Here is a 26,941-nt window from a genome sequence, read left to right on the forward strand (position 1 = left end):
CTGGGTCTTTATATTGAGTATTGGTAGGGAGCCTGGAGGGGCTTGAAGGAGGGGAGGGACACGCGAGCTCCTGCCCAGTCCCAGGCACAGCCGTGATGGGTGATGTTCATGGTGGTCTGAGCCAGGGATACAGTAGGAAGTGCCAGGAGGAATCATGTTACTGCACAAGGAGACCTGGGAGTGACGAGCCAGGCTCTGGGCCACTGGAGGGCCAGAAGCACCCCATCATCCCCCAAAACAACACTTCCTCCCTAGACACTGCTGATCCCTAGATCTGTGTGGTCCTGTCTGAAGAAGGGTGTGTTACAACCTCCCAGATGCGATAGGGCATCTGCTCAATGGGAATTGTCTGTCGTCCATTCAATATTTTAGTCCAGTAAGTAAGGTCTAGTCCCGAGGAACTGTTCATTTTCCAGCGGTTTTATGGGCATGTTTAGCAGAACTGCAGAGTTCTGGCCTTGGAGAGCATCACTGTGGATAGGATCCCCAGAGTCCAGCCTCCATCTTAGTCAGGCTGGGTTTCATGAGCGACTGGGGTCAGGCTGAGGACCCAGGTTCCCACCCCCACCCCATCCTGGGCTCCTTCCTCTGTACTGTATCCAGAGTACTGGACAGTGCAAGAGAAAGTGCCTTTCAGGTGAGATCTGGGGTGGCTGCATGGAGGAGGTGTCTCCTGAAGGATGGGAAAGATTGTGATGGGAAGAAATGGAGAGCAGAAAATGTCCCGGGTGGGGAGGGGGGTATATCCACCCAGCAGTGAACTCAACTCTAGAACCCAACTCTCCTGTGGATATAGGAGAAAGGACAAGCGAGGCAGGCTCTGGGGCTCTGGGCAAACCCCTTCCCCTCCCTGAGACAGTTTTCCCATCTGTAGGCTGGACTCAATGTTCCATAGGTCCACCAGCTCTGACCCTGTGGGATTCTTTGAGGAGCAGGACCAAGCTGGGGTCATGAAATCTGGCAAATCACCAAGCCCTGGCTTGTCTAATATGACAGACCATAACTCCACCGGGGGGTGGGGTGGGGTGGTTGGGGGCTGTTTCTGGCTGTCCTGCTCAGTGCTGTGTCCCTGGCTTCTGGAATTCCACCTGGCACACTGAGGGTCTTCAAAAATGTCTGTGGAAGTGAGGGAAGGAGGGAAGGAGGGAGTTCAGTCACTTCCCCGAAGCTTGGCATTTGGCAGCTTCTCTAACCGTCCACCGTCCCGCAGAGGTGTGCACAGAGGGGCAGCCTGCAGGCAGAAGCTGGTGGGCTGAGGGGAGTGGGGCAGGCATAGAGGAGCAGAGCCCAGCTAATCCACAGTGTGTTGCCGTCCTGTGTCACACCTCTCTGTACTGACCATGTAGCTCTTTGCAGACCCAGATGTCGTATCCCTGGAGGCAGCGGACAGACCCAACTTCTTCCTCCGCGTCACAGCCAATGGGTCTCTGGAGCTGGCCAAGTGGCAGGGCAACGATGTCTTCCACCACCAGGCCTCCTTCGTGCTGCACCAGGGGACATGGCGGGCAGGCCTGGTGGCCCTGGAGTCCCTGGCGGAGCCTGGGTCCTTCCTTTGTGTGTCGGGCCCCATGCTGGCCCTGCGTCCATACCAACACACAGAGCTATTCCGCCGGGGCACGCTCTTCCACCTTCTGGGTAGGGGTCTACCCTGCCATCACCCCTGGCCCCTCACCCCTCACTCAACTGACCTTCCTGCCCTCTCCCCATTCACACTTCCAATTGCCCCCAAGAAACAGAACCATTACTCTCCTGGCATAGGGAGGCACATGGGTGCCACCCCTGAGATGGGCGGTGGCCTGGCCTCCATGTTTGGTGGCTGAGGGAGCTATGGCAGTATGGCTTGCGGCCCAGCCAGCCTCCTGGGTCTTGCTTACTCCCACAGGCCAATTACACAGTCTAAAAATAGGGTGGCCTTTGTGGAAATGAGGGGAAAAGTGATCCTGGCCACTGCTTGCGTAGCCTCCTGGCTCAGGTTTCTTGCTGATGGGGGCACATGCCTTCCCTGTGAACCAGTAGCCTCCTCCTCTCCCCCATGGAGGCTCAGGACCCTGGGCAGTGATGGGCCAACACCACGCCCTTTCCAGCTGAGGCTGGAAAGCATTCCAGGGCTTTGCCATCCCGCTGCTAGGTATGTCTACCCCAAACTATTTGTTCTCTGCCTAAACCCTGGAGGAAGTGGTCACAATTTCTTTACTGCACCAGGCTGGCCTCTCTGTCCTATACGTGCACGTGACTGTGAGGGTACCTCGTGCTGTATGAATGGATCCACATATGTGTAAATGTATCTCCAGCCAGGCTTTTCATTGATCACCCCACCCACACCAATACCCGACACATACACACACACAAATCAGGCCTGGGCCAGCTCATTCTTACATTCAGGACTCATCTATTTAGTCCACGAATGAACAGATTCATCAGTGGCTATGATGGCAGGACTCTGCCCCTTTCTGGAAGACACCAAGGCAGAGTGGACTGAGCCCAGGCTTTGAAGCCAGACAGCCTTGGGTTTGAATCCTGACCCCGGTCCTTGGCACTTGAAGGAGAACCCCTATTTCCCTGACTCGGTTTCATTGCCTGAACAATGGGGATATTTGTGAGGATTGATTTCCCTTCATGGGCTTTGCTCTGGGCCTGACTCAGAGAAGGTTCTCCCCAAATGTAAGTTCTCGGTTCTGGTCTCAAGGACCTTGGGAAAACAGGTTTCTTCACAGTCAGCAGTAGTGTAGGGATTAGGAAGTCAGGAGGGGTTGCTGGGGTGGGGCTGCTCCCTCCAGCCTGCTGTGGAGCCGGCCCACACCTCCCTGCTCAGGCCACGGTTTCAGAGACTGGTCCCTTGTGCCAAGGAGGTCTGGGGTCTTGTCTGTTTCAGCCCCCCCCCCCCCACCGCCCGCAGGCTATAGACTTTGCCTGAGGATCCCTCATTTGTCAAGGCACTGGCCGCAGGGCCTTTTTTGAGGAAATATCCTCTGGGAGTGTAATGTTCCCAGCATCGTCTGTGCCTCCGTGTTTCCATCTATAAAATGGGATAATAATAATGCTACTTTGTAGGATTGCTGTGACTATTCATGAGTAAATGTTTATGAGATGTTGCATGTCATGCTTGGTGGTATCTAAGAGTCAGCGGCTGTTAGTAGTAGTAGCCCATGTTACTTGGGGCAACAGGGGTATTGCTCAGAAAAACGGTACCCTCCAGATCCCGAGGCTGGCTGACAAGGAGGCTGCTTCAGGGAGACCCCCGGGGAACAGAAAGCGTAGGGCTTGTGAAGAACAGCTCTCTCCCCTGTCTGAGGCCAGAGGCCCCGCAGGCCTTGGGCTGAGAGGGGAAGGGATTCCCCTAACGTCTCCCCTACCCCTCAAAGGAAAACCTCTTGCCTCCATGGAGGTCTGCGGTGGCCAGGCCAGAGGCAGGGCAAAGAGGAGGGGACTGTGTCCTGGGGTTCAGGATGAGCCTGCCCGCCAAGGTCCCAGATGGGCAGGGTGACAGGCAGCCTATGGAGAAATCAGGAGCCCGAGCCTCCTCTTTGGCCACCTCTCAAAGCCCAACTCCAACTGCCCACTGCATAGCACCCCCATCCTGAGAACCCCTGTACTCGGCCCCTCAGGGAACATGAAGTTCCCTGAGCCCCATCGCGAGGGTCCGCCAGGCACCCACACCAACTCTCAAGAGATGCAGCATCTCCTGAGGTTGGCTTTTATTGTAGTTGTCTTCACTTTTCCTGCATGAGTCCATTTGTGTCTTCCATGGGGCAGGGTGGGCATGGGCTGAGCTAGATACCCTCTGTGCTGTGGCACCTGGCGTGGGGCTGGTGACCAGGCTCACTCAGTCTTGGAACTGTGGGGTGGGTCGCCTTTCCAGATGCCAAGTCATCGGGCACTGCCTACCCCATCTGTGAGTGGCGCTATGATGCCTGTGCCAGCCCCTGCTTCCAAACCTGCCGGGACCCACAGGCAGCCAGCTGCCAGGATGTGCCCAGGTGAGATGGCATGGAGTCAAGGTGTGAACATTAGCATATTTGAGTGTACCTGTGTGGGAGTGGGCTTGTATGTAGTCTGTAGGCAGAAGCATGAGTGTGTACGTACTCACATATACTTGTGTATGCATGTTTTATGTGCTGCGTGTACAGGGGGTGGGTACCAGGGTAAACATGCCCCATATGGACATATGTGAGTATCGTTTTGTGCACAATGTACCTATAGCAGAGCCCTGTGAGTGTTAGTGTGTGTGTACAGTTATGCCTGGGCTTGTACAGCCGTGCATAGGTGTGTGTGCAGGAACTGAATGTATTTGGGTGTTGGTGCAGCTGCACGCATGTGTGTATACACTGATGTTCATAGCCGTCCATGTGGATGTATATGTATATATATTATGTCTGTGTCCTGCAGGTGAGTAGGGGGATTGTGAGAATGTGCCTAAGTGGAGACACGTGAGTATGTGCATGCAAGTGCCTGCACAGTGTGTGTACAGCTGAACCTTATTTGTGAGTGTTTGCCTCTCGGTCTGAGAGCAGGAGTTTGCGGCATGCGTGTTTGGGTATGTGAGCTCCTGGACACTTGTGACAGCTCGTGGAGGTTCATGTGAGTGTGTACATAATAAGAACACACAGACAGGTGTCATGAAAAAGGTGAGGGCTATGCTCAATCCAAGTAAAAAGAGGTGGCCCTCTCCACATTCCAGACCACTAACCTGCTCCCTGCTTTATCCGCAGGGTAGAAGGCTGCATGCCTGCATGCCCCACCCCCAAGGTCCTGGATGAAGTCACACAGCGATGCGTCTACTTGGAGGACTGTGAGTGGCCTGGATTTCTCATCCCTCCCTCAGATTTGCTGTAAATCCCCAAGGTCTCATGGACCAGTCATGCCCAGAGCCCCCAGGCTCCTGGACAAGCAAGGTCAGCATAGGGACCTCCAGGAGGGGAACACCATAGAGCAAGAGGAGACCTCATCCAGTCCATTCTCCCCTTTTTACAGATAAAAAATGAGGCCGAGTAAGGAAGGGATTGGCTTGGGGTCACGTGGTAAGAATGTGGTACAGCCAGACTTAGACCTGAGGTCTCTGGGCTCTGGGCTCAGGGTTTGAGATCTGGGGCAGGGTTCAGACCCACTGACTTCTCTGAGTCATCCATGTGACAGAGGCCGTGGGTCTGTTAGGTAGCAGACTGGCTGTGGGAAGTTGCTTTCCCCGCCTCACCTACGGTGCCAGTCTGGAAGCCTCATGGCCCTGCCCAGTGATGAGCCCTGGGGCAATAGTTACCCTGCCATCTGAGTCTCTTCTCTTATCTGCCAGGTGTGGAGCCAGCGGTTTTGGTTCCTACAGAAGCCCTTGGCAATGAGACCCTGCCTCCCAGTCAAGCGCTGCCCACCCCCAGTGACCAGGAGCTACAGTTTCCACAGGACACTCCTAGGGTTCCCTCCTACAGGCCAGCACTCACCGCAGCTGCCCCACTCACCACGGCCCTGCATCCATCCATGGCAACCACTGAGGGTCCAACGCTGCCTCCCGGCCCCACCCAAGCCACTCTGCAGCAGCCGCTGGGGGTCACTGCATCTAACCTACCTGCGCACCCCACAGAGACCCCAGCCAGCAAGGGGGTGGCTGCCAGTCACCTGCCTACCCCCCATGCCCCAGGGTCCTCATCCCTCCCTCTTTCACAGCAGGTGCTTATACCTGGCACGGGTTTGGGTGCCACGGAGACGACCAGGGTAACTGTGACCTTTGCAGGAAGCCCTAACATCACAGTCTCCTCCCAATCAGCCCCTGTACCTCGCTTTCCACTCATGACCAAAGCAGTGACGGTCCCAAGCACTGCCTCCTTGCCTGTTAAGACAACACCCTTACAGGCCTTCCCAAGCCTGGAGCTGCCTGCAAGTCCCTCCTCCAGGCCGGAGGCTTCCCCTGCAGTGACCTCCAGGCTCCCCACTTCTTCAGAATCCCATGAAGCTTTGAGGACACCTGCCATAACGAAGGTCACGAACAGGACAGGGATCCCCGAACCTGTATTGACCCAGGGCGTTTCCAGCCCCAGCAGCCCCCGAGCTGAGGCTAGAACAGCAGCAGAACAGATTCCTGTCAGTCCCATGGTGACCAGGGGCGTGGAGATGGTGCCATCCACAGAGAAGGTCCAACCTGGGCCCAGCCAGCCCACGGGCCTGCCTCCATCCCCACTTCCTGGCCCACTACCCACTGCCCTGCCCCACCCCACCCGGCACACCACCATAGCTACTAGACCTCCAGCTTGGCCCCTAGGGACTCCAGCTGCCACCAGCTTGTCCACAGTTGCTCATGGGCTGGGGGCCACACCCTTTATGTCTCTGGAGTCAACTCGCTCACCCCAGCTCCTCTCTGGTCTGCCTCCTGATACCAGCCTGCCTCTGGCCAAGGTGGGCACCTCAGCCCCAGTGGCCACACCTGGCCCCAAGGGCTCTGTCATGACCCCTCCACTCCAGCAACAGGCCACATCTCTTGCCATGGCCACGACTCCATCTGCTCAGACACTCCATGCAGCCCTGCCTCTTACCCCGGCCCTTGTGGCCCAGGTACACCCTCCCAGTCACACAGGCCCTCAGGCAACCAGCACAGCTCCCAGCCTGCTTCTGGGGGCCACATCGCCAACCCCTGGAGGTGTGGCCATGGCTGAGGGGGTGGCCACCACAGTATCTGTTGCCCCACAAAAGAGCACGACAGAGAAGATGGCCATCCTATCCAAGCAAGTGTCTCTGCCCCCCTTGCTACCTGGCTCTGCCCAGGAGAGACCCACAGAGCTCATGCCCGCCGTGACCCATACTCTTGCTACCTTGGTGACTAAGGCCGAGAGTCCCTGGGCCGGCACAGTGCCGCCGGTGCCCACCTCCTATCCCCTGAGCCCTGTCTCAGCCAGGACTGTCTCCCGAGAGAGCTCACTGGTGCTGCTCCCTCAGCTGGCCGAGGCCCATGGAACATCGGCAGGACCTCGGCTCTCCACAGAGCCTGTGGGAGCGGCCACCACCCAGCCGTCTGGGCGCTCAGCTGCAGTCCAGAGCATCTCGCAGGCGTCAGCTGAGGCCTTGACCACCACAATGGAAGCCAATGCATCTGCCGTGTGTGTTGTGAGTGACCTGCTAGGGTTCTGGCCCCTGAAGAGGGACCCTCCGTACTGCCCTCTCCCCAGGCCACTGTGGTTGGCTACCACCACACTCTCCCAGTCCTGGGAAGGGGCACAGCCTGTTGCAGCTGTTGAACCAGTTGCCACAAGATGGGGTTGAGTCACTGTCCTTACCCCTCCCCCAAGCCTCTGGAGCCTGAAAAATTTCCCAGGTTCCTCCAGCCCCTTGGTATCACTGGGGCCCCAGGGGCTGATTGGATGGCTTGGTGTGGTGACAAGAGTGTGACAACATGCGTGTGCCAGTGTGTACATGTTTGTGTCTGGGTCCCTGCATGGGACGGAGTGTGCACATGAGTGTTCATGTGTGTGAGAGAGCACTCAGATATCTGTGTGTGCGTGATACACGATGTTCAGAGACCATGTGTGTCTCTGTGCATTTGAGAGAGAGAGAGAGGAAGGGAGGAGTGTGTGTGTGTGTGTGTGTGTGTGTGTGTGTGTGTGTGTGTGTGTTGGGGAGTGTGCTTGGGTGTCTGTGAGTCTGAGCCAATGTGTCTGGATGTCTGTACCTGGGGCTGTGAGCGCAGGCCAGGCAGATACGCAGAGGTCTCGGGGAGTCAGCCCCTGACACTCAACCCCACACTCAGCCCAGCCCCAGGCCCCCACGGCTTGTTGGGTGGGGGGAAGGTGAGGGTACTATCCCCTTGCAGTTTTTCCTCAGGGTTCCCTCTTGCTAGAGCCTGTGCCCTAACCCGCGGGGGGGGGGGGGGTAGGACAGGGGTGGGGCTGTGGCCACAGGGCAGGCACTCATGTCGGCCCCACCCTGTGCCCCAGCCAATCGCGGAGGAGGACTGCGTCCGCCACATCTGCCTGGAGGGCCAGCTGATCCGCGTAAACCAGTCCCAGCACTGTCCCCAGGGCATCGCACCCCTTCGCTGTGGGGTCCTGGGCCTCGCAGTGAGAGTGGGCGGGGACCGCTGCTGCCCCTTCTGGGAGTGTGCCTGTGAGTCCTGGGGTCCATGGGAGGCCCCCATGTCGTCCTCAGACCCCGGCCCTAGCGTGACCTCTGCCCCTGACATGGGGATAACTCTCCCATGGGACTTCTTGCCTCAGTGTGACTCCTGACCTGCGGGTTTCCTACCCTTGTGACCTTTGATCTCTAGTTGATGCCTGCTCTGTGGGAGCCTCCAGCCCCCAGGGCCTCTGAATCACCCAGGAAAAGGCCCGGGCACCTGCCCTGGGAAGCTAAGCAGCCTTCACCTCAGAGGCACCTGTTTGTTCTGCTTGTCCGCCCCGACCAGGCCGATGCTCAATCTTCCCCGATCTCAGCTTCGTGACCTTTGATGGGAGCCACGCAGCCCTGTTCAAGGAGGCCATCTACATCCTCAGCCAGAGCCCTCATGAAATGATCACCGTCCATGTCCTCGACTGCAAAAGCGCCAACCTGGTGACTGCCTCCTGCTTCCCTTTCTGCCAGCATTTAGGGGCTTGACTAGGTTTGGGGTGGAGATGGAGCAGGGACTTGGGTTTTGAGGAGTGTGGGGGTGAGGACAGATGTGGACGCTCCCTTTGTCTCCCAGAGGCCTCCTGGAATGAGCGCATGGGGAAAGGGTGAGTGGGGTTCACCACCTCCTGGCCCTTCCTGGGGCCTGTACCATCCCTAGCTTGTCCCAGCCGCCTAGGCGCTCGTGGGATGGCACTGAAGTGAAGAGGAGCTGGGAAGTCATTACAAAATGTGATCAAGGGTGCCAGCTACATCGCTTACTATGATGCCCCCATGAGCCTATGTGTGTGTGTGTGTGTGTGTGTGGCTGGACTTGCATGAAGGCAGGTGGAGCCAAAAATATTCCATGGGATTCTGCACCATCTGCACAGCCCAGCATACTGTTGGGAGGTGCAGGGCAGGAACAGGGGTGGGAAGGAAGAGTGGGGTCACATTTGCTCACCAGGATGAGGAGGCAGGGCTGAGGAGGGCTGGGCTTTCTCTGCAGGGGCACCTGAACTGGCCTCCGTTCTGTGTGGTGTTGCTGAATGTGACGCACCTGACCCGTCAGGTCGTCATTGACCGCTTCAACCGGAAGGTGAGTGCATCAGAGAGCTGGCCCTCAGGCGGGGCAGCAGTCAGTGGAGGGGCAGGGCGTCCAGGGGTGGAGGGGCCTTGAGGCTTATTCACGATTGGGGGCAAGAGTGGGGAAGGGCCCTCTTAAAGAAAAATAATGAAAAATTAGGTATATTTGGAAGTGATTTTAATTAGAATACTTGTACCCACCCTAATGTCAAGCAAGAAAGTGTACCAGAAGGAAGTTAGAATGGCGATGGAGAGGAAATTAGAATGGCAAGAGACAGTGGCCTTAAATGATTGGGGTTAGAATATCTCTCTTCAGCACTTTTGTCCTGAGGGATTCTGTCTTAATGTTCAACACAGAGAAGGAGAGACCCCGGGGAAGGAGTGCCCAACCCGGAGCCTGGGGTTTAGGGAAGATCTAGAAGAAATGATCTGAGCAGAATTAGGAAAGAATAGAATGATGAGACAGGCACAGAATTTGTGTTAACTTGGATGTAGAGATTCAGCCTGTTTCCAGCCATTGCGATTTTTTTGTTTCATTGTTTTGTGTTCATAAAAATGTCTTCAGAATTTTCTTGCCAACTTGGGCCGTGTTGTGTCTTGGCTGTCTGTGCCTGAAACAGAGCCTGGCATATAACAGGTGCTTAATAACTATTAGTTGGATAAATGGCTGGATGGCTGGATGGACAGACAAGCTGTGTTCACATTAAACACCCCTTTCCCACAAGGTGACTGTGGACTCCCAGCCTGTGTGGCCCCCCATGAGCAGATATGGGTTCAGAATTGAGGACACAGGCCACATGTATGTGATCCGGACACCATCACACATCCAGATCCAGTGGCTCCACAGCTCAGGACTCATGATCCTGGAGGCCAGCAAAGCCAGCGAGGCCCAGGGCCGCGGCCTGTGTGGTGAGGTGGAACCCAGCTAGGGGAAGGGGGATGCTTCCTGGGTCCACCTCTGCCCCCCAGACCAGGAGCCCCTGGACCAGGGAAAACTGGGGCAGAGTGCCAGGCCAGAGCTGGGACCAGTGCAGCTGCCAGGGCAGAGAGACCTAATGTCTTGTGTTCTGGGGCTGAAGCTGCCACCAGGGAGATGGCACAGGGCTCTAACCTCCACCGGTTGTCACTTCATCCGGAATTGTCTGTCAGCTTCCCTGATAGCTTCCTAATACCAGATAATCCTTCCCATCTGCCTATGCCTGGGCATTTCATGAAGCACTTCCACACTCTGATCTCACTTATTCCAGGTCATCCACACAATAACCCTGAGAGATGGCCATTGAACTAAAGAAGAAAGGGGGCTCAGAGAGGTTAAGTGGCTTATTTAAGGTGACACAGCAGAGCTGCCACAACACACAGCACTAGTGTTCTTCAGACCACAGCATGATCATAGAGAGCATGGGACTGGATGTATTTTGATAAGAGAAAGGGGTAAAGGAAGAATCTGAGTATGGACTGCTGCTCTTTGCAAGGGCAGGAGAACGTGGGCCCCCACAGGATGCTCCATGACAGACTGCCATGACAGACTATGATGATGATGACATAGGAATACTTATACAAACACATACTTTCATGCTCTCCACTTGTACGAGGTCTGTACCCATTTTGTTCATTTACACGATGCGCCTGTACTCAAAATGCCCTCTACACTTGTACTAACACATGTACGTCTGCTTCATGTTCATTCTTTCATTTACACAACACATATTTCCCAGGTACCAGTCACTGGGGACAGGACAGGAGGCAAAAAAGACAAAATCCCTGTTTTATGAAGCTTCCGTCCTTACGGACACAAACACCTGTCTCTCCTTACGTACACTCACACGACTACCACCACCACCATCACCACCATCCTTTTCTCAACATTTCTTTCTTCTACTGTTTACACCTGGCAGAGAGTGCTGTCCTCAGCAGTAATCTGGGGGGCTAGGGCCCCCAAAGCTACTTTTTTGACACCGTTGGGTGATTCAATGCCAAGACCAAAAATGTGACCACTGGGACCACTGATAAAATCTGAGGGTTTCGTATTGCATCATGCTTTACATTCACAAAACTGGTGTCGGTAGGTGTCAGAGCAGAAGTCAGCTAATTTATATCTATTTTATCCAAATGAACACTTGGTATGTTGGGCACTCTGCAAGGCAATGTGGGGAATACAGAAAGTGAGAATCTAAAGGAAAGTGAGTCTCAGAGAGGAAGACCAAAGTCTGTTACACAGAATTGGGAAGGTCATGGATGGTACATCTGAGAGGCCCTTGAAAGAAGGACTTCTGAGGAAATGTTTCAGGCAGCGGGAGCAGTATCAGCAAAGTGAAGGGCACGCCAATGTGTGTCTGGCACCTAGAGTGTGAGACATGAAGCTGGAAGTCAAGGTCGTGTTAGAAGCTGTGACAGATAAACTTCAGCCCACCCCCAGCTTAGTGCCTTAGCACAACAGAAGTTTATTTCTTGCACACGTAAATATCCAAATGGAGATTCCTTCCTTCTTGTGGCTCTGCCATGTTCAACACAAGCTTCCAACTCTACAGAAGGGAAAAGAGTTGGGAAGTGTGTATGGACTAGGCCCGGAAGTGGTACCCATCACCTTCACTCACATTCCACTGGTTGGAACTCAGTCACATGGTCTCACCCAACTGCAAGGGAGCAGATTGCCCAGAAAGAAGAGGAAACAGGTGTGATAATTAGCTAGCAATCGCTGCTAAAACAGATTTTTTTGGAGTAACTTTTAATTCTGATATAATGTCAAACTTAGAAGTTATAAAAATAATATGAGGAACTCCCATGTATTATTGACCTATATACCCAAGTTTACCAAGTGTTCACATTTTGCCCCATTTGCTTCTCTCTGTATAGAAATAGATATTATATATATATGCATTTATATATACACTTTATGCATATGCTATATCTATATGCATTTTTTTCGGAACCATTTGAAAGTGTTTTTGTATCCCGAAGTACTTGGGTACGTCTTTCCTAAGAACAAAGACGTTTTCTTACACAACTGTTTTCTTAGCTTCTCTGTGCCTCATTTTCTTCACCTATAAAGTAGGGATAATAGTAATACCAGTCTCAAAGAATTGTTGTGAGGAATAGGCAGTGACGACTGGGGACCTGGGAGTGGTGGTGGCTATTGTGGCTAATGGGATATTCTGCCCCTTTCAGGTATCTGTGATGGGGATGCAGCCAATGACCTCACCCTGATGGATGGTTCTGTGGTGGGTGAAGACGAGGACCCTGCTCCCTTTCTGGACAGCTGGCAGGTGCCCAGCTCCCTGACCTCAGTGGGCCAGACCCGCTTCCGCCCGGACAGCTGTGCCACAGCTGACTGCTCACCTTGCCTTCGCATGGTGTACAACCGCACCTTCAGTGCCTGCCACCACTTTGTATGTGCCAACCGGGGCCAGCATGGGGGGAACTGCTGGGCTGGGAATGGCAACACCTACCTGCAGAGGGGCCGGCCAATGGCCAGGGCAGGGGAGCATAGATGCGGGTGTTGATGTTGGGACAGGATTGGGAGCCTGCAGAGGCTCATTGTTGCCCCTGGGCAGGGCTGGGGGACCTGGGCCTGGGATGTGGAGAAGCAGGGAGGCAGCACTGCCTGATGCATGTGCCCAGGTTGCCCCGGAGTCGTTCTGTGAGCTGTGGATCCGGGACACCAAGTACGTGCAGCAGCCCTGCGTGGCACTGACTGTGTACGTGGCCATGTGCCACAAGTTCCATGTGTGCATCGAGTGGCGGCGTTCCGACTACTGCCGTGAGTCGGTGGGCAGGTGGGAGGCAGAGGGACTCTCCATTGCTTCTGTTGCTCCCACCCCCATTAGAGTGGGTAAAGGCTTATGGACCTGCGTCCAAGTCTAGGTTTCCCCAGGTTTCATTATGCGTTCATTCATATTAACTAATAAATACTTGATAAATAAATCGATAAATATTTTAATACATTAACACATTTATTTTTATTATAATTTACATTAATAAGTTAAGTAACTCTCATTTATTTTTCATCCACTTTCTCTGAGTCTCCTTGCTTCATCTATAAAATGGAGACAGTAAGGAGACGCCCTCTAGGATTGTTTTGAAGGGGACATGAGATACTGTGTCCAGAGTGACTCCTCACACATGCCTATCACGTAGTTACGGTCCAGCAAATATTAGTTCTTTGCTCTTCAGAGTTGGTCATCTTTCTCTTCTTTTGGTCTCTCTCCTCCTTCACAGAAGACAGAAGTGCACCTCGTCCCACCCCCGTTAGCTGTGCCTTAGTGGGGTGGGCCACTAAGTGGAGCAGGGGTGGACCGGCCTAAAGTATAGTTTGAACACATCCAGAAAGGCTGGAAAAAACTCACAGGAAAATCACATCTATAATGTGACAGATAAAAGATGAAAAGGCAAAACCATGTAGAGGAGTGTTTTCAAACTATGGATCCCAACTCAGTGGGTCTGAGATCAACTTTGGGGGTCAACACCAGCATTGTGAAAATACAACAGAATAGAAAATGCTAGCGTGGACTGCACTTGGAAAGGTTAAGCATTATTTCATGAAAATGTTTTTTTGTTTCAATAAATCAGTGATTCTCAATCCGAACTTCCCTTTGAAATTGCCCTGCGAATTTCAGAAAGTGTTGATGCTCGGGCCCCATCAGAATCACCGATTCTGATTTCATTGGTCTGGGGTGAGGTCTGGTTAATGGCACTTCAAAAGCTCCCAAGGGATTCTTTTGCAACTGGGTTTGAGGACCACTGTTCTACATGTACGTGTGTATTGGACCACAATGTAAAAACCTAGCTTTTACAGTCAAGAAAGTTTGAAAACACTCCTCTGTAGAAAGGGGTTGGCAAACATTTTCTGTAAAGGGCCAGATAGTAAATATTTGAGGCTTTCTGGGCTGTCACAATTACTCAACTCTGCCCTTGCAGTACACACACAGCCAGATTCAATAGGTACATGAATGGGTGTGGCTACGTTTCAATAAAACTTTATTTGCTGACTCCTGCTCTAGAGGAAAGAGACAATGACACAAAACCCCTTTGCACTGTCTGCTGAGGCATGGATGATGCTCTCAGCCCCCTCCTTACCCTGCCTGGGGTCTGAGCTGGGCCTGGGGTCCACTGTTCCCCTGCAGCCTTCCTGTGCTCCAGTGACTCCACGTATCAGGCATGTGTGGCAGCCTGCGAGCCCCCTGACACATGCCAGGATGGGATGCTGGGCCCGCTGGACCCAGAGCAGTGCCAGGTGCTGGGAGAGGGCTGCGTCTGCTCTGAGGGCACCATCTTGCACCGGCGCCACTCGGCACTCTGCGTCCCGGAGGAGAAGTGTGGTAGGTTCCTCCCCTCTCAGGGTGGGGCCCTCCAAAGCTGGCCTCCCCCTAATGTCTCCTTTACCTTCCTCCTGCCCAATGGCTGAGGCCTATCTGTGTCCCTCCGGGGCTGCATTGGGGTGGTTAATGTCCCAGCGAGCACCTTGCCCGGGACAGTCCGCCCCCCACACTCCTATGTCCCCTGTGCCCCCACTATAGCCTGCACCGACAGCACAGGGATGCCGCGGGCCCTGGGGGAGACCTGGAATAGTTCCCTCAGCGGATGCTGCCAACACCAGTGCCAAGCTCCAGACACCATCGTCCCAGTGGACCTGGACTGCCCGGTCCCCCGCCCTGAGAGCTGCCCACGCTTCGGGGAGGTGATCCTGCTGCTGCCCACCGAGGACCCCTGCTGCCTGGGGGCTGCTTGTGGTGAGTCCCATCGGTCACTTCCCTGGATCGCCACTGTCAGATGGTTAAAAGGCTCCAGCTCTGACCTTAATGTATAGGACAAGGCCTGGGAAAATGAAAGTGTCTCGTGGGGGATGTGTTGAGGGGAGTGGAGAACCCTGCCTGGGGGGCAGGAGCCATCCTTAGGAGTCAGTGTGAACAGGGCTTAAAGGCCCTGGGCTGTGGGACCAGGCAGCCTTGGGACACTGGCAGATCATTTAACACCCTCTGGGCCTCCATCAATTCTCTGGTAACACGAGGCTGATAACGGTACCCACCTCTGGACTGTTGTGCGAGTTACGGAAGTTAATACTGATCTAGAACAGCAGCGGGCACGCAGCCCATCACGATGAACAAGAACTCTTAGTGCTCTTCTGTCCCTGTCCTGTGTGACCCTCAGAGGCCCCTTCCAGGAACATGGGCCCTGGGGGTTGGGGGCATCATGGGGACGAGGTGTGCAGGGGCTGGGCAGGGCTGGAGGCTGAGGCGTGTCCCAGCCCCCAGGTGACAGGCCCTGTGGCCCCTGGGCCAGTGTGTAACCATTCTCTGTGCGAGGGCCTTGCCCCGACCTGCCGCCCAGGACACCGGCTGCTCACCCACTTCCAGGAGGACTCCTGCTGCCCCAGCTACAGCTGTGGTGAGAGGTCCCGTGCAGTGACAGTGGGATACTGACCACCTGGGGGAGGCGGGTGCCTTGCAGCTGGGATAGGGGAGCAAGGACACCTCTGGGGTCTGGGCTCTGGCTGGAGATGAGGGCAGAGCTCGGGCGGGAACGCTGGCGTGGCCAGGCAGCGTCTGCTCCCAGCTCCTAAATTCTGTCTTTTCCCCAGAGTGTGACCCAGACCAGTGTGAGGCAGTGGTGGTCCCCAGCTGCCGCCAGGACCAGATGCTGATTGCTGGCCGCCTGGGGGACTCATGCTGCACTGTCTACTTCTGCGGTGGGTGGGCGTGCCCTCAGATATCAGTACACAAACCTAATCTGCAGCCACTCCCCCTTCCTCACCCCTGCTTCCGTGGGCAGCTGGGAGGAGAGGGTAGGGGTCTTCGGGTGGGCTGGGCACAAGAAGGGTGAGATCCCCGTCCAGAGAAAAGTGTAGGGTGAAGAGGAAAGCGGTCCTCGCTTCACCCCCTATGTGACTGAGCATGAGGAAATCAGTGCTCATTCAGTGTCAGACTTTAGGTAGACACGAGGGAGAACTTCTGATTCCAGGACAGGTCACATGAGAGCATGAAACACTGCTGTTAGTCTAACTCCTATCACAACTGGGTTTTTGAGGTGTCCCCACCCAGCAACCTGTTCTCTACCAAGCCCCCCATGAAGGGGACTACCTGTGACAGCCCTGGCCCCTCTCCCCTCTCAGCCTGTGGCGACTGTCCAGATCCGATCCCCGAGTGTCAGGAAGGGGAGGCCCTCACCGTGGGCAAGAACACGACGGAGCTCTGCTGCCCTCTGTACCAGTGTGGTGAGTCCTGACCCGACGGGGGCCATGGCTGGAAGGGGATCCAGGGACCCTTATGGGCCACTGGGCCTTTCACAAAGTCCTCACACCAGGACCAAGGACACTGTCACGTTGTCCCAGCCTTCATTATACTTTTATCACAAAAGCACTGTATATGCCTTGGAGAAAGTACAAAATCCAAGTAAACACAACAAAATGAAAATACTATCTTCCGACCTCCTAGATATTCTACTGTCAACACTTGAGTGCGTACCCTGTCAGGAACTCTCTCTGACTTTGCGTGTGTGTGTTTTATCAAAACGAGGTCATCCCGTACATGTTCTTTTTTCACCAGCTGCCATCTTTACCTTTCCATATTAATACATTTTCAAATGCTATCATACCCAGTTCATGGTTCTCTTGGCTTGCCCAACCCAGGACCATACATTAATATGACGTCTCTTAAATACCCTTTCGTCTAGCACAGGTCCCTTTTCCTGTGTGACACTACATTGGAGAGCCTGGGCTGTGGCCCTGTAGGAAGCCCCACCTTCTGGATTAATCCAGTTGTTTCCTCTCAGAACGGTCTGTCTTGCTCCTTTAGCCTCTGTGCTTCCTATAAACTGGACGTTAGATCTAAGGCTTGGTGGATTCAATTAAAAAAAATTTTTTTAACTGGACAGTACAGGAGCTTCATAGTACTTCACACCGTACTATATGGCTGAGCCACTCTCACTGAAGTTGGCATGGGCCCTGGACTAGGGTGGTGACTGTCGCATCTCTCTCCCTTTGACATTTACATTTTTCCTCTTTCAACCAGAAAGTAATCCAGTACTTTGACACTGTACAAATGTCCTTCTCTTCCTCCACTTCCTAATTTTTGGAAATATCAGTTGATAAATAAGTCTTACAGTCCTGCATGTTAAGTGCCGACCCTGCACCTCCCCTCCCCACCAAAACGTTGTGCTCTGAGATTCCCTCACTCCTTGCCTTGGTCTCGCAATGTGTGAGAATGGCCGAGGAACCCTAAGCTAAGTGGGACCTGCCTGAAGAATAGGAAGAGGGGAAGCGTGAGCCCTAGAGAGTGGCTGACGCACAGGCACAGGCGGGTGGTTTCCCCAGGTGGGAAGGACTGTCCTGTCCTCTAGAGGGAACCGTTCCAGGTCGATGGAGCTTATCCTGGTCACTGGTTTCCCTCTGATCACTCATTTCAGGGTGACACAGAATCTGGGGCAGGGAGGAGGCCCAGTTTAGTGATGTTAATTAAGGTTCTGACATTGCCATGTCACTAACACCTCCCAGAGCAGAATTAGGGTCTCCTGATGGAGTTCTATGGGGAGACTCTAGGAGCCCAGACTTCTCCCCTGGACTCCAGCCTGCGAGCGTTTCTGAGGACGTGGAGGGGGGGAGCTTCTGCTAAGGAGGAGCTGGCGGCCACACCCTCCTTAGCCAATGTTGCATTTCTGAGGATTAATGCTCTACGTTGTCTGTGGCTGATGTGTCTGTCCCCTGCTTCCTCTCCCATGTAGTGTGTGAGAGCTTCCGCTGTCCCCAAGTGCAGTGTGGCATGGGCACTGCCCTGGTGGAGGTGTGGAGCCCAGACCGCTGCTGCCCCTATAAGTCCTGTGGTAAGTCCTGGGACAGGGAGGCCGTTCACTGAAGGCAGAGTTCCAGGGCCCCTGTGAGGAGGGGGCGCGGGGAACAGACCCACCATTATCCACTTGCTCAGATTCTGTCTCTCCAGAGCCACCGGAGGGGGGAAGCCACCCAAATCATCTTCCTCCCCCATTACAGCCGCTCTCTGAGTACAGAGCATTCCTCCTACACCGTTTCCTCCCCAGGATAAAAGAAGGAAAGAAGCAAGCTCCTTGTTCCAGAAAGGTTTTCCATCTAAAAAGTCTTTATTGCAACTATACGATAGTAAACGTGATTTTGTTAAAATCCACCTCAGGTCATTTTCGGGGACCCAGTGGGGGTGTCAATAATGAACAGCAGAGGCCTTTATATAAAAATGTTATTTTAAAAAGAGTTAAGAAAGTATATTTTGCATCTAGATATTTTGCCTGTCCTTTTCCAGGCCTCAGTGTAAACTTCATGAGGGCAGGGGTTTTAGTCTGTTTTAGTTGCTTTGTCCCCAGAGCACAGAGAAAAGCTTGGCATAGAGTAGGCACGTAAAACGACTTGCTGCGTGAGTGAGTGCCCAGCCACTCTGCGCTGAAGCTCCTCGCCCTGAAACTACAGCTGGTGCATCCCTTCAGTTTGCTAGTGATGCCTCCGCTGTCAGCTCCCTCATAGCTTAGAACAAGGCTGGATTGTGGCTTGGAGTAGTAAAGCTGAGCTTGTTGGAAAATAGATTTGGGAAATGCAGATGGTCAGAAGTTCCACCCTTGCCATATTCATGCCTGGAGAGGCCCCACATTTTCTCCAGAATGGGTTCTAGAGCCAGGGAAGGCATGAAGCCAGGTCCATCTGCCTGTTTATCCTCACCCCACACCCAGTACGGAGCTTGGTGTTAGGACCCATCACTGCCCCACCTGCGCCACCAGGGGAGCTGCAGCCCCCATGGGGGAATGTACGCAGGCTGCAGGAGGGGTTGGACCTGAAGTGAAGGGTCTGAAGACCCAGAGGAACTTCCACCCGGACATCTCTGGTGAGGTGGGTCCTGGCCCCTCCTGTTTTTCAGAGTGTGACTGCGACACAATCCCAGTGCCCCGCTGCCATCTGGTATGGAGACCCTGTCCCTCCCCACTCTCCCTGGTCTGCCTTCCCTTTCCTTTCCTCTCTACTCATCCCTTCCCCAGGAGACCTGATTCCTTTAATATAGTGCAAAGAGCCTTGGATTGAAAGTCAGCGTTCTTGTCCCAAGCTCTGCTGTCTGGGCACAGCGCCCTTCTTTGTAGAGTGGGCATGACCATGGTTCGAGTGCAGTGAGGATTAAGTACAATGATGATAATGATGGTGACGATGAAGATGCTGGTGATGATGATGGTAGTGGTGATAGGAGAGACGGTGAAGATGATCATGAGGGTGGTGACGATACTCATGATGGCGGCTAATGTTTACTGAGAGCTAACTATATGCCAGGAGCTTTCCTAGGCCTTTAGTGTATAACATATTATCATATTAATTCTCAGAACAACCCAGTGAGGTGAATTCTATGATTATCTCAATTATACGAACAAGGAAACTAAGGTTAAGGTCATGTGGCTAGTAAGTCACAGTGCCAGGGTAGGAACCCAGGAAATCTGACTCCAGAGACCATGCCCTTAATCACCACGCTGCACAGCCACTGAGGAAAGTGAAAATACTCTGAGAAATGTACAATTATGTTTAAAGTTATGTTTTTCACATAATTTTCTGAATTATGTATATTCCCCCCAACCCCAGCATGCTTTCCTTCTCATTTTGTCTCCTGTCACCTCGTTTTCTCCCTTCAACTGGTGGAGGAAGAAGGGAAGTAGTACGAGCCAAGTGGGATTCTGGGCCGGCGGCCACACAGCAGTCCCTGACTGAGGGGCCAGTGGGTGCTCAGAATGACAGGAGAGGCCTGAGGCCCTGGGAGAGGACACTGGGGAGTGCTCCTCACTGGGGAAGCTCGGAAGCCACACTGGGCGGGTCTCCCTCCGTGGGAGGGTAACTGAGCTCACAGGGTGCCAAGGGTCCCCAGGCCTGCCAGCCTCCTTTCCACCTACTGCAAGGAGATAATTGACAGAGACAGAGGGCACAGATGGCAGATGCCCCCAAGGACAGGGCACGGCCTCTCCACCCCGGGGTGCTGACTGGCTCTGCCCCACCTAGTGGGAGAAGTCCCAGCTGGACGAAGAGTTCATGCACAGCGTGGAGAACGTGTGTGGCTGCGCCAAATACGAGTGTGGTGAGTGAGGAGGTAGAGCCGGGGTTGGGGAGTGGGTGCCGGGCTCCCAGTGACTGTGGCCACCCTGCACACCCATCCAGTGAAGGCCCCTGTATGTCTGAGCCGAGAGCTGGGGGTGATGCAGCCGGGCCAGACAGTGGTGGAGCTCTCGGCAGAAGGCGTGTGCCACACCTCCCGCTGTACTGACGAGCTGGACCCTCTCACCGGCTTCTACCAGATCAACACCACGTCTGTGCTGTGTGATGTCCGCTGCGAAGCGGTAGGGGAGCTCAGGATGATGGTGTGTGGGGTCAGGCGGGCTCACCCGGCAGGGCCCAGGTGCTCCAGGAATCAGAGGGGCCCCTCGAGCTTGGCCCAAGCTCTCTAAACAAGTCTAGACAATGGGCAGTGTTTGTGGTTGTTGCCGTTTGTTGAGCACTTCTACAGGCCCAGTACCTAGGACAGGGACTGGCTTTTAGTAAGGGATAAATATTAGTTGAACAGAAGGGGTTAGAATTGTTCCCATTTTTCAGATGAGAAAACTGAGGTTTAAGGAGTTTGACCAACTGAGTCGTTTGTCAAAGTGCCATAGGAACTGGAACTCCAATTGAGGTGTCTTGGAACCCAAACTGGCAACCGTAATTACCAGCAGTGCTGTCTCTAAAAGGGGTGGGAATGGTCTTTGACCCCTTGGGCTGGGCCTAGCGACTAAGGCAAAGGAGGCTTGTGGTAGACATAGGATGATGTTCCTTCCTGAGACACAGGGAGCCTTGGAGCCCCCCCTCCTGAGCATGTGAAGGGGAACTTTCTCTGGGCTCAGAGACAGGCAGACAGTAGGAAAGGCAGGAAAGTGGAGGTGGGCACATGGCTGACCCATCGCGTCCCACCCTGCCCTGCAGAACCAGGAGTACGAGCATCCACGAGACCTGGCGGCCTGCTGTGGCTCCTGCAGGAATGTGTCCTGCCTCTTCACTTTCCCCAACGGCACCACCTCCCTGTTCTTGGTATGCAGCCCCTTCACTGCCCACCTGAAAAGGGGTCCCAGGAGGGGACACGTAGGACCAGAGCCCAGGGCGAGGTACAGACAAGGTCCTGGATAGTGCCAGGTCCTGGGCTACACCTGTCTTTGGAGCTATGCCCTATTGGTTCTCTCAGGCCATCCATCTGGCCACAAGTCCCCAGCATCCACTTGTGTGCCCTCCAGCCCGGGGCGTCCTGGATCGCTGAGTGCGCCCGCCACCACTGCAGCAACACTCCCCTGGGCGCTGTGCTTGTCCGCTCACCCATCAGCTGCCCACCGCTCAACGAGACTGAGTGTGCCAAGGTCAGTGCCAGCCACCTCCTCCTGCAGTACGGCCTGAGGCCGGGGCATCAGCTGTCTTACTCATGCGGGGGGAGGTCCTGTGTGCAGGGGCGTGGGAGGACGGTTTCCCTGCAGCCTGTGTGTGTGCCTGCCCTGCCTCCCCAACTCCACATCTCTCCACGCATTTTTGTTCTGAGCACATCACACGCCACATGCTCACATATCACATGGCCACACACACATGCAAGCAAACGTACACTGTCACAGGTTCTAGGCGCACTCACAGACATGCCAACACAGGCCATTGGCTGCACACTCCACAGGGACATTGATACCTCTGCCTGCCAGGGCATACCACGCACCGTCACACACCACGGCACTCTTGCACACGCACACCATGCAGACACGGAGCTCAGTCCTGTGGTGGGCACAGCACTAGCATGGATAGCTATCACGAGGGCACAGCTCAAGGGAAAGGATTTCTTAGAGGGTTTGGGTTCTTGTTGAATTATTAAAGCTCCTGAAGTTAAGACTGGACATTTAAATATTTCTGGTCTTACCTAGAAAACAAATACACTTACACTCAATCATACTCTCATACACACACTTAGATATGAAATCACATGTACACACACACATGCTCACAAAATCACACACATATACTGAGACCTCCCACACAGACACACACACATAAACACTTAGTTACAAAGAATTGTCACGTCCGTTGTTTTACCCATTTCATAATCGAGGAGGGCTATAAGGGATAATTGCCCCCATTTTAGAGATGGGAAAACTAAGCCCAGAGGAAAGGGGCAACTTCTCCAAGGTTGAGATAGAGCCCAGGCCACTCACCCGAGTTGGTCAGCCCTGTATGCCTCCCTCCTTGACCCTCTGTGTGGGGGAGCTGCCACTGGAGAGAGGGAGGCCCTGCACCATCTTAATCCAGCCTCCAGCCTCACTGGGGGTCACAGGCAGCCTGAGTGCCAGTATCCCAACCGGTCAGTTGAGCCCCTTTGGCTCTCCCATGCCAGCCCAGGGTCCCTTCTCCCTCTTGCCCGGGCCTGATGGCCAGCTCCCTGGGGCATCATGGGAGGAGAGGAATCAAGTCTCTTGTACTCTTTGCCTCTTGCTGGGATCTTGGCTCTTGGCCTGGACAGGACCTCCCACCTACCCTCCCTCCTCTCCCTCCAGGTTGGGGGCTCGGTGGTACCTTCCTTGGAAGGATGCTGCAGGACATGTGAGTGAACATGGTGGTGGCCCAGGGGTGAGGGGCTCTGGGAGGGCAAGGTGTCATGTTGGGGCTCGGAGAGCTAGGTTCCTGGCCTGGCATCTCTGATGGTGTCTCTTCAGTGGTGAGTAGATGAAAGGATAACACCCCTGCCACGAGGCCCATGGCACTGGCACAGATATGCAGGTGGACAGAGGCCATGCTCATGTCCCTGACCCAACACAAGGCCCCCGTTTCTTGTGAGATGGGGGACGTTGGCATATTGCATCCAGGAGGTCAGTAACCCACTGGCTGGTTGGCCTCCTTCTGCCTCTGCCAAGACCCCCAGCCCAGATGCCCCCCACATGAATTCTCCCTGTGGCTAGGAACCCTGTCTCAGAGGGTCTTTCTGGGTGAGATTCAGGCTCACAGGGTCCCTAGGGAGTCTGAGTGAGAGCTCTGTGCAGCTGTTCTCACACCCAGTTCCTGGAACCTGCAGCCCTCAACCATGTATGCATGCAGGTCCCAATCAGCCTTAGTGCCTTTGCCACATGCCTCCCCTCCCCCAGGCTTCAGACCCGTCCTTGGAGAGCTGGAGAATTTGGGACGTTTTATGTCCACCTCATGGATGCTGGGCTCAGTGCCTCAATGGCTGAACACAAGTCATGTTCCCTGAATGTCCCATGTGACCTGAGACCCGTATCCCTTTCCCCAGGTTCCCCGGGGACCCTGTTTCCCGTGGTCCCCGTTAGCCCTGCCTCTCCTCCACGGGTTAGTGTCCACTGCCACCCAGGTACTCCTCTCGGAAGCCCATGGAACTGGAGGTGGCAGCCGCGTTGCTATTTCCAACAATGTCCCTTCTGCTAGGTGGCCCCAGCTCTGGCGGTGGGGGAGGGGAGGGCAGCACCCCTGCTCCCTGCCTCTGGTGAAGGCCTTTTGGCCAACAGTGCATGCTGGGTAGCAAGCTGCATCCCCTGGGCTTGCATGGGAACGCTTCAGCGGTGCCCACTCATCTGGTGCCCATCAATGCCCAATGCTACCACCGCTTTGCTCCCGCTGGTCACTCAGCCATCCTCGGTCCAGGGCTCAGAGAGCCATAGCCAGGGAGCACTTGGTTCTGCTGCCTCTCGGGAGCAGAGGGGGAGGATAAGAACTTACCTCTGGCCAGGAGTCCTCCAGCCGGCCGGTGTGGTGGGAACCCTCCTGTGGTGAGGCCCAGAGGCCGGCAGAAAGGAATCGCCCCCCTCCCCGTTTCCGGCAGGCACCCTGGGGTCCCGGAGCAAGCCATGCATTTGGCAAATATTTGCTGAGCACCCATGTGCCAGGCCCTGTTCTAGGCACGGGAGACACAGCATAAACAAGGCCTCGTGGAGCTGACATTTTAGTGGGAGAGACAAATAACAAGCAGAATATATAATAGGATGGATGCATCTGGTTTTAAGGGGAATGAACTTTATGGAATTTGGGAGGCTTCATTCAGAAAAAGCACATGAACTTACAAATCCATATCGAGGTGTGAAAGTGAATATTTCTATAGAATGAAGAAAGAATAACAAATTGTAGACGGGGCCAGGCAAAAGCAGGCCCTAAAGCTTACCCTCCAACAACATAATTAAAAGTGTGTCTCTGACGGGATGGTGACAGAGTCTTGAATAGAAATAGGGAAGAAGGGGATCAGGGGGGACTGCTGAGGGAAGCAGTTGCCATTTCAAAAGGGATCGGGATAGGCCTCAGTGAGGCGATACTCAAGCAGGTGAGGGTGTGAATGAGGCCTGTGATTGGTTGTCTCTGGGAGGCGTGCTCCAGGCAGGAAACTGCACACTTACCAAGTTCCATCCCTGTAACAGCTGTGTGAGGTGGGTGACTCCCTGGCCCTGTCTGATAGACAGGGAACCCGAGTGAACCTGCTGTATGCAAGCGTGGTCCTAGCGTCTGGGGTTTGTATTCATCCAGGGAATTGCAGAACTGTGATGCTAGAAGCCCTCTTGAGTAGAAAAGCTGAAGCTCAGAGAGGGGTGAGGTCGCCGACAGGGGTTAGAGACAGGGATTGAATGGGGTGGGGAGGCAGCCTGCCCTGTCCCCTGATCCCCTTCCCTAGCCCACAGCCCCTCAGGCCATGCCTCATCTTCCTCTGTCTCCCCTGCCTTCCCTGCCTCCACCTCCTTCCAGGGCACTGAGTTAAAAGGCTTTCCCTCTGATGGGGAGGGGCTCTACTGCATGGGCACTAATGCTGACAGAGGGACCATCCAGCATGACACTAACTGCCCCAATCTGGCCCACCCTGGGAGCACTTGTCAGCCCCCGCGGCTCACCCACTTTGTCCCCCCAGGTAAAGAGGATGGGCGCTCCTGCAAGAAGGTGACCATCCGTATGACCATCCGCAAGAACGAATGCAGAAGCAACACCCCTGTGGGTGACACACAAGGCCGAGGGAGGGGGCAGGGAGGGGCCTCAGGGGAGTGGTGGCTACGCAGGCTGCCTCACTGGCCTTCCTTTTCCAGGTGAACCTTGTGTCCTGCGATGGGAGGTGCCCATCTGCCAGCATCTACAACTACAACATCAACACCTATGCCCGCTTCTGCAAGTGCTGCCGCGAGGTGGGCCTGCAGCGGCGCTCCGTGCAGCTTTTCTGTGCCACCAACGCCACCTGGGTGCCCTACACAGTGCAGGAACCCACCGACTGTGCCTGCCAGTGGTCCTGAGGCCTGGGGCTGGGCTAGGGCTAGCTGGGCCACCTCTGCCACTCCCACTCTCTGCTTCCAGCTGGCCCAGTGTGCATGTGTCTATGTGGCGGGGGCACTAAAGGTCTGGAGAGCTGGTACGTGCTGAGCATGGTGTGGCAGGCAGACAGGGAGTGACCAGAAGAGGCCACACCTGGCCATCCTGGCTCGCTGTCTGGGATCCCCCTCCTTCACACTTGGGAAAGTGCCACAGCTGAGGGCTTGGGGAACTTAAATCTGCTCCTGGCTTAAGGTCTGGAATGGGCCCTAGACCAGTCCCTGCACATCTCTGACTGCAGTGCTTTGGTGGTGGGTGTGACAGCTTTCCAGAGAAGCCAGGACCAGAGCTGGACCCAACACCAAGTGCAGGGTCAGGATGTGAGGGCCCACTCTCTTTCTTGGCCCCTTTGACCACGGGAGAACCACAGACACAGTAACAGAAAAGGGGGCTTTAATTGCAACATGTAGGCCTGCATATAGCCACCAGAAAGAATTCTCAAAAGCGAAAATGTTGGGTTCCAGGCTTAGTCTCACCGACATCTGTGAGGTCAGGTCCAGAGACCGAGGAGTGGGTCGGTGATGTTCAAGTCCCCTGAGCCCCGAGCAGGATGCCCTGAGATCTGTTATTGACATTGTGATTCAGGAGCGATTTAGCAGAGGAGGCCATGCCTGCTCTATACCACCTCCAACCCCCACCCCAAAGCCAGCCTTCCTGGCAGGGGGGCTGGCTCTTGTGAGGTGGTGATGGGACTTCCTTAGCAAGGGTCCAGCACAACTCCTCTCAGTGTTGATGGATAGCCCACCCCTCCAAGGGCCTTAGGTGGTTTAACGGGTACCTTCAGGGTGGCTCCTGGCTTTGCAATGGCTTTTTCTCCAAGAACATAGCAGAGCAGATCTCTGGAGGGGCCTCAGTGTGGGTTTTGTGGTTCAGCCAGTTTCCAGCTCACTGCTTCCTGGGACTCTTCAGCAGGAGAGCACCTGCCAGTAGAAAACACAAGCCCTGTATGTGTGCAGCCTGAGTCTCTGAGCATCTGTCAGAAGCTTCTCTCTGACCAGAGTGTGTTTCCTAAAGCCAGGGCCAGGTTCTCCTGCCAGCACACACTGCCGGCGCCACCCACACCATGCCCCTTTGTACTGCTGGCTCCAAAGAGCATGAACAGGAGGGTCAGGCCCCAGCACTGCCCTGTCTGGAGACGAGTGGCTGCCCTAGTATCCCTAGAGTTGGGGTGAGCGCCTGTGCCAGCATGGTCCCAGGTGTTCTTGCAGCCTCTTTGTTCCTGTATCTATATTCTGATTATATATCCAATAAACCATGGGAAGACATTGAGCCTTGGAGCATCTCTGAGGGTGTCAGGTTTGCTTTGAATCTGAAGAAGTTTCAGCTGTAAAGAGAAGGCACTATTTCATGGCCCTGGAGATCACCCCAACTTCTGCCCCACCTGTGCTCCACTCAGAGCAGGCCCTCCTTGGGTGTCTGCTGGTTGGAACTGAACTGATAGAAGACTGGCTCCTAGAGGAAGGGCTGGGA

The 26,941-nt window shown here is 54.6% G+C and overlaps 1 protein-coding gene across 4 annotated transcripts in view; it reads left to right on the plus strand.

Annotated features, from left to right (window-relative positions):
- Positions 1-26,740, plus strand: part of OTOG (otogelin) — a 73,589-nt gene extending 46,849 nt beyond the window's left edge. For 2 of the 4 annotated variants that reach the window (XM_088791669.1, XM_088791670.1), the window contains exons 33-56: positions 1,357-1,635; positions 3,860-3,977; positions 4,710-4,789; positions 5,288-7,086; positions 7,914-8,082; positions 8,381-8,526; positions 9,071-9,160; positions 9,873-10,056; positions 12,313-12,533; positions 12,766-12,904; positions 14,268-14,462; positions 14,661-14,873; positions 15,424-15,528; positions 15,722-15,829; positions 16,253-16,354; positions 17,860-17,958; positions 19,014-19,054; positions 20,129-20,204; positions 20,285-20,463; positions 21,083-21,187; positions 21,388-21,507; positions 22,678-22,723; positions 25,023-25,102; positions 25,195-26,740. In XM_088791669.1, coding sequence (XP_088647795.1) covers positions 1,357-1,635; positions 3,860-3,977; positions 4,710-4,789; positions 5,288-7,086; positions 7,914-8,082; positions 8,381-8,526; positions 9,071-9,160; positions 9,873-10,056; positions 12,313-12,533; positions 12,766-12,904; positions 14,268-14,462; positions 14,661-14,873; positions 15,424-15,528; positions 15,722-15,829; positions 16,253-16,354; positions 17,860-17,958; positions 19,014-19,054; positions 20,129-20,204; positions 20,285-20,463; positions 21,083-21,187; positions 21,388-21,507; positions 22,678-22,723; positions 25,023-25,102; positions 25,195-25,395 — 4,895 coding nt within the window. In that variant the 3' untranslated portion in view covers positions 25,396-26,740. Of the gene's footprint in view, positions 1-1,356; positions 1,636-3,859; positions 3,978-4,709; positions 4,790-5,287; positions 7,087-7,913; positions 8,083-8,380; positions 8,527-9,070; positions 9,161-9,872; positions 10,057-12,312; positions 12,534-12,765; positions 12,905-14,267; positions 14,463-14,660; positions 14,874-15,388; positions 15,529-15,721; positions 15,830-16,252; positions 16,355-17,859; positions 17,959-19,013; positions 19,055-20,128; positions 20,205-20,284; positions 20,464-21,082; positions 21,188-21,387; positions 21,508-22,677; positions 22,724-23,408; positions 23,465-25,022; positions 25,103-25,194 lie in introns of those variants that run through there. The other 2 variants (XM_088791671.1, XM_088791672.1) reach the window with 2 other exon arrangements.
- Positions 26,741-26,941: the final 201 nt, after the last annotated feature.

This window comes from Rhinolophus sinicus, chromosome 14 (assembly GCF_057876585.1).
Source record: "Rhinolophus sinicus isolate RSI-liver-muscle chromosome 14, RSI-T2T, whole genome shotgun sequence".
Lineage (NCBI taxonomy): Eukaryota > Metazoa > Chordata > Mammalia > Chiroptera > Rhinolophidae > Rhinolophus > Rhinolophus sinicus.